At 42.9% G+C, this 6,485-nt stretch overlaps 1 protein-coding gene across 1 annotated transcript in view; it reads right to left on the bottom strand.

Moving 5' to 3' along the window:
- Window positions 1–3,383: 3,383 nt before the first annotated feature.
- Window positions 3,384–6,485, bottom strand: part of LMAN1L (lectin, mannose binding 1 like) — a 463,181-nt gene continuing 460,079 nt past the window's right edge. Inside the window, exon 13 of the mRNA XM_069625277.1 lies at window positions 3,384–3,634. Coding sequence (XP_069481378.1) covers window positions 3,598–3,634 — 37 coding nt within the window. The 3' untranslated portion in view covers window positions 3,384–3,597. The remainder of the gene's footprint in view (window positions 3,635–6,485) is intronic.

Genomic DNA, 6,485 nt, shown 5'->3' with positions numbered 1-6,485 from the left:
TATATTTTTTGTAGGCAAGGAAAATTTTGCGAAACCAGGGGTTTGCAGATCCAGTTCCTATGAAAAAATGTGTAGTCCTGATGAAGGCTGTTGTTTATACCTACAATAGGGGACATGTGGGCTGAAACACAAAGTGTCGACACTTGTAACTACAACATCCCGGATAGAGGACATTAGTTAGCCTTTGATGAAAAAAAGATACACCACAGGTTTAGATTAAAAGACACTGTGGCCATGCCATATACATACTAGAAACACTTGTGTACAGGTGCGTTATCAATGCCACATCATATCGTATCATACTAGTTAATAGCCATGAGGATAAAATATTGTCTATACCACCATTTCGCATAGAAACATTATTTGTCTTGCCTTTTATATGTGATTTGTTGTTTGTTTCCTTTTTTCTCACTTTCATGATGCGCAATGCACTAACACTGGTATCAGGTAATATTATCCCCATATATATGGTCGCCGTAAATAATATCGCCGGGAAAAGGTTGCGGCGATATTATATGGGTGACCATATATATGGGGAGAGGGGCAAACAAAAAAAATGAATAAAAATAAAAGTTTGGGGGTTGCGGGGGTGTCCGCTGCATGTTCCATGCAATAATGTCGCCACAAAAAACGGCCATTTTTCAGCGATATTTTTGCATGGCGAGATTTTTGTGCCGACATTAATACATGGAACCCTAACACTTAGACACTGTGCATATGATAGGCTCACCATGTCGATGAAAGTCTTTTTGAATAAAATTAAGTCATTTGTAAGAATAAAAAGGTGTCCTCTGGATCTATTTTTTGAATCACAGACCTTGTTTATGAATTCACTGATCTTTGTGAGATTGGCTCGTAGACTTAGGTACGAGGGCTGGGGTTGTCGACTCGTTTGTGAGCACATGCCAGCATGCCAGGCAGCGTTTACTCACTTTGCACTGCGCCGTGCAAATTTGAAGGGCAAAAGGTGGCGTACATGCTTGTATTTCACCCTTTATATTTGCACCCTGCACTGCAAATTACCCCAATTTGGCAGCGGAGACCCCCTTACGTTAAAGTGTAAATGTAATGGGATCTCGTCCCCCAATGAAAATGAGCCCCTTTGTGTCAGAGTCCTTTCCTGGTAGGGTGACAAGTCCTATTATCAGGACTAGTCAACAGAAATTCCGGACTCAACAACTAAGAAATTCCCATTTATTGCATGGTCTATAGTGTTTGCTACACTTGAAGGTTTAAATAGCATGGGCAGAACTCAAGGCTTTACTCGCCCACTGGTCTGCAGGGATGCAGGGTTAAGCTTTTAAGTGCTTGTGGTAAAATGGTGGCGGTGTCCAAGCGCCTCATATCCTGCCTACCATCGATCAGCCTCATCTAAGGAAACCGGGAGAGAGCCACAGAATGCATATGGCCAGGGGTATGCAACCTGTGGCTCTCCAGATGTTTTGGACTATGATTCCCATGAACCCTCACCATTGACCCTGCTGAATGGGGTTGATGGGAGTTGTAGTTCAAAACATCAGGAGATCCAAAGGTTGCAGACCCCTGGCATATATCATTCCTTCTGGAGGACTAGAACCACAATTATTGCTGTCCTGTAGGAGTGGTGAACTGGCTTCGGTGTTCCGGCCACCTTACGAGAGTACACCAAAGACACTTTTTGTTCATGTTCGAAAAATTAACGGGATGTCGTACAGTTTCTCTGCTGCTTCTCTCTCTCAACAGACATGGGGGGCATTTTGTAAAAACTGGAATAAATTCACGGTCTGAACCAGAAAAGTGACCCTTGCATCTTGACAACTTTGAATCGCATGCTGTGTTCGGTGTCATTGGCTTTGTGCTTCGAAGCGGAAAAGCACAGCTTTGACTCCCTGCATACCACACCTCATGATATGTTATAAATGGAAGCCTTGTTAAATACACACAGCAATGGCGTAGGTGGTTTATAGTCATTGCATGAAATTAAAAAGCATCGAATGCCTTGCCATCGAAAGAAATGCATCGAAAAAAAAGCATCGAATGCCTTGCCATCGAAAGAAATGCATCGAAAAAAAAGCATTGAAGAATGCCTTGCCATCGAAAGAAATGCATCGAAAAAAAAGCATCTTATAATGCCTTACCATCGAAAGAAATGCATCGAAAAAAAAGCATCGAATGCCTTGCCATCGAAAGAAATGCATCGAAAAAAAAGCATCGAATGCCTTGCCATCGAAAGAAATGCATCGAAAAAAAAGCATCAAATAATGCCTTACCATCGAAAGAAATGCATCGAAAAAAAAGCATCGAATGCCTTGCCATCGAAAGAAATGCATCGAAAAAAAAGCATCGAATGCCTTGCCACCGAAAGAAATGCATCGAAAAAAAGCATCGAATAATGCCTTGCCATCGAAAGAAATGCATCGAAAAAAAGCATCGAATGCCTTGCCATCGAAAGAAATGCTTCGAAAAAAAAGCATCGAATGCCTTGCCATCGAAAGAAATGCATCGAAAGAAAAGCATTGAATGCATGTTTTAAAACATTTTTTAAATGGAGTTGGGGGGTCCCCCCTAACCCTCCTTTTTTAACCTTTAAAACCCGTTCTGATTAAAATAAACCCTTTACCTTAAAAAAAATGCATTCGATGCTTTTTCTTTTTAGATGCAATTTTTTTCAATGGCAATTTTTCAATGCTTTTTAATTCGATGCAATGACTACATAACCCGGAGGCAATACTGGTTCCCTCATACATAAAACATGCACAGCAGGGCCCTCACTGCTGACAGCTTCCCGAACAAACTCCTTGTGGTTCGAATCCCGAATCCGCGCTTAGAAACCACTCCGGTATTAAGCGCGTTATAAAAACCAAATAAATAAATAAATAAATAAATAAATAAAGCACAGGCCCCAACAGTGTCCGCTTCACCCAAACACTCAGAACAAGAACAGTCCAGGCATCAGCATTGCACTCTTTACTCGGGCATCATGGGCACAGTAAAGTGCGAGGGCGCTGCAGCTTTAGAGTATGGAGGGGCAGCAGCACCCCCCCAATCACAGAGAATACACGCAGGATCAGCAACATCACCAATTTGCACCTGCCGCCTTCTACCTTATTCGCAAATCCGCCACTCCGCCATCCGGGTGCATCTTTGCTCAAGGTCATGTCAGAGATGCTCCAGGTGTATTCAGATTAGCTCTAGTGCTGGGCATCGGGAGCTATTTATATGTGTATATATGCAGGGATTTATAAAGCACAGAGCTGGCTAGGGAGCATCAGAGCGCTGTACACACATAGCCATAGATTTGCACTGCTCGTGGGATCCTTTACATGTCCTCCAGTGCAAATCTTTGGGAATCAGGCCCAGAGTAGAATCCATGCAGTCATCAGTCAAGAAGGTAAGAGCCCAACTCAAGGGGACAACAAGGGAAAACGCTGGGCATTTTATTGAAGTAATGTACAGAGGCAAGGCACTTCCCCACCACAGCAAGACGTGCAAAGCGCTGCAGTGACCGCCTGTTCCTTCCATCGAGGCGCTGGCTTATCGGTATTTCAGGTCGCCTGCAAGGATGGTCCAGGATCCGGTTTCCAGGTTGAGACTTTGTGCGTGTGCTCAACTCGGACTTCAGAAAAACTTCTTCAAGCTTGCTTCTTTCTTACTCCTGCAGGGACAGAAAAGACGCAGCAAGGGTGAGTCTGCAGAAAAGGTCACACAAAGTGCCAGTGGTTGCGTGGCCCTCGCCCATCTGTATTCAGGCTAGCACAAGGCCGAGGGTGATAGAACAATACAAGAAAAATCAAAGCAGCGCCACGGAAGATGGCAATACAATAATGTAAACTTGTACCTATTGTTTACATTGAATGAAACCATCCTTTTGAGGTCAAAAAATAAATGGGCTATCATTCAACAGATGAATACAAGCACCTGTCATTACAGCCCTTCGCAGCCGGAGGAATCCATCCTGAAGCACTGTGTACCAACACAAATGAGTGTGTCCCTTATTCAAGCGGCACGACCTTGTTACATCGCCAGTATATGTTTCAATGAGCTCATATATCATATATGGAAGTGGTGGGGGGTGGGGGGGAATAGGAACTACATAACAGGGAAGGGGGGGTCTTGGGTATGATACCAATGAGTGTTTCATTAAAAAACGTTTTGCGAAAACTCATCCAAAAAAATAACTTGGGATGAAAGAACATAGGACTGCAAGCAAGGGAATGCCTGTTGGATGTTTCCTCAGTGTGTCGCCATCTTGTGTGCCAGCCTCCATCTTGGAAGCGTTTCAGAATTGCAAGGTGACCGCTCTCGTGGAATGAGTGCTCTATAAAAAGTGCGCTTGTTATAGGTAGTGATACCTTTTATTTGACTCTCAAAAAGTACCAAAATATAGTTGCCCATTAACCTTTCAGACCACAGTGGCCCTTTTGCAATGTGTGTTCTTCAAAGCTAACCTACTTTTGCAAATGTGCGCTTACTTTGTGGATCAGATAAAGCTGTCACTCACAACATAACACAAAGAGCTTTTATGGATTGAGACAGAGAGAAAAAACATTGTGTGAGAAAAATAAATCATACATTGAAGGATCAATTTTCCGGATCCTAAGTTGCTGATAAGGTTAATTTCATGAAGGGTAAGACTTCCTGCAGAATTACGAGAGGGCACTGACTCCCTGTCCTCAGGACGTATATATGCATTTCCTAATTTCAAACTAAATCCATCTTAATGAATTCTATCCAGTTGACCATGACAACTGGCAAACATTTCCATCCAGTAATCAAAGCTTGATCTTGCCCAGTTATACTCTCACTGCTGATCCAACAGGAGTCTTATATGTCTATTCCCGGAAACTTGTCCTTATAATCCTTTTGTCCAACATTATTAACTATGTACCTCCCCAATAAAAACCCAGCAAAAGTGCTGAGTTATTTTGCAACCTCACTGCTGGCATTGTGTAGTATCTTGCCTCCTTCAAAATGTGCCTGGATCAGTGATGACATGGAGCAGGAACCAGGCTGACCCAGGTAAGTACAAACAGAAGATGCTTTATTACTTGGTTACTAGATACAGTCATGAAGGTAGGAGAGAAGGTCACAAGCATCTGTCGTGGTTTCCTGCCATACTCCAAGTCCCAACCGTCACTCTGTGGAACTCCCAAGCCTCCAACACTCCAGGCTCCATCTCACCATTCCATGAGGCCCTGCACTCACTCAGACATCACACAGATCAAACAAACTACAACACATAGGTACTAGGTTACAACAACACCCCTCCTTATAAAACAAACAGGAACACTATACATGTGCATAAGGAAGTACCCTTGAGAAACTGAAACACCTTATGTCCTGGTCTGCCCCCCCCCAGAACTTTAGGGCTGCCACCCCCAAGCACGACCTGCTCTCTCTGAGCAAAAACTTCACTAACCAACAAAACCCATCAGTACAAAAAACCTTTCCCCTTCTGTAAGGGCCTGCCACACCCAAACCCTGGACCTGCCACGTCCCGGCACAACCTCACCCCAATACAGGACACTCCAGTCTCTGTAAAGTGAGCAATCTCACTACATCCAAAATCCACAAGGAACACACATGAAGAAATAAGCAAAAAGGTCCAAATATAACTGACCTTAACAGTAACCCACAAACATGTACTCACTAACAAACCATGTCTCATCCCTTCTCCCCAAAGAAAACATGAAAAAAAATGAAAAAGTATAGTAAAATGACTCACAATACAAAGATCACAAAAGAAATCACAAAAACACAACCACAAAAAGGAAGAGTGTGGTGTGTGGGCTATGCACAGTAAAGAAACAATGCAAAACTGTCAAAAAAACACCACAAGAATGAAAACTGTAGTGCAATGAAAAAACTCAAATTTGCAAAACAAAAAAGATGCACACAAAAAGGTGGAAAATGTTGTAGAAAAATGTGTATTGCAGTCTTAAAATCCCCAATTAAACAAATTAGATAATTTCAATATAGATATAACTCAATAAAACCTTTCCAGTGTGTGGATCAACCTGGTCCTCAATGACCATAACTTCAACCGCATGAAACACGCAACAACACTGGCCTCAACATCTGTGTGCCACTCCAAAGCAATTTATGAACAAAATCAAACAGCGTGATGAACTACAATACTTCAACCTACACTGCACCGACTGGCACCACAGAACAACTACTAGGAGTCTGAACCGTACTCCTAAAAGACACCAACCTAACACAGGAGAACATGTGCGGTTACCTACAATGCACTAACATCTACCATGGGCCCCTTGCCCCAACACTCCCACGCACTACAACGTTCAACTTTCTCCAAACCACATCATGGGCCCCTTGCGCTGGTGTCAACACAACTCCCCTACTCAAAGGCTTAAACTCATTGAAGCATTCCATCTCTAAGTGTCCAAACAACTACGCTACTCTAAGCGCTGACCTCACTGGAACACTCCTTCTAAAGTGTCCAACCCAATAAATAATGTGGGGTTCCTACAAAGGTTTTACAATAC

The sequence above is a fragment of the Ambystoma mexicanum genome, chromosome 11 (assembly GCF_040938575.1).
Source record: "Ambystoma mexicanum isolate Mex_15411 chromosome 11, UKY_AmexF1_1, whole genome shotgun sequence".
Taxonomy (NCBI): domain Eukaryota; kingdom Metazoa; phylum Chordata; class Amphibia; order Caudata; family Ambystomatidae; genus Ambystoma; species Ambystoma mexicanum.
The sequence above is the reverse complement of the archived record's forward strand: the minus strand, read 5'-3'. Positions and strand labels throughout refer to the sequence as shown.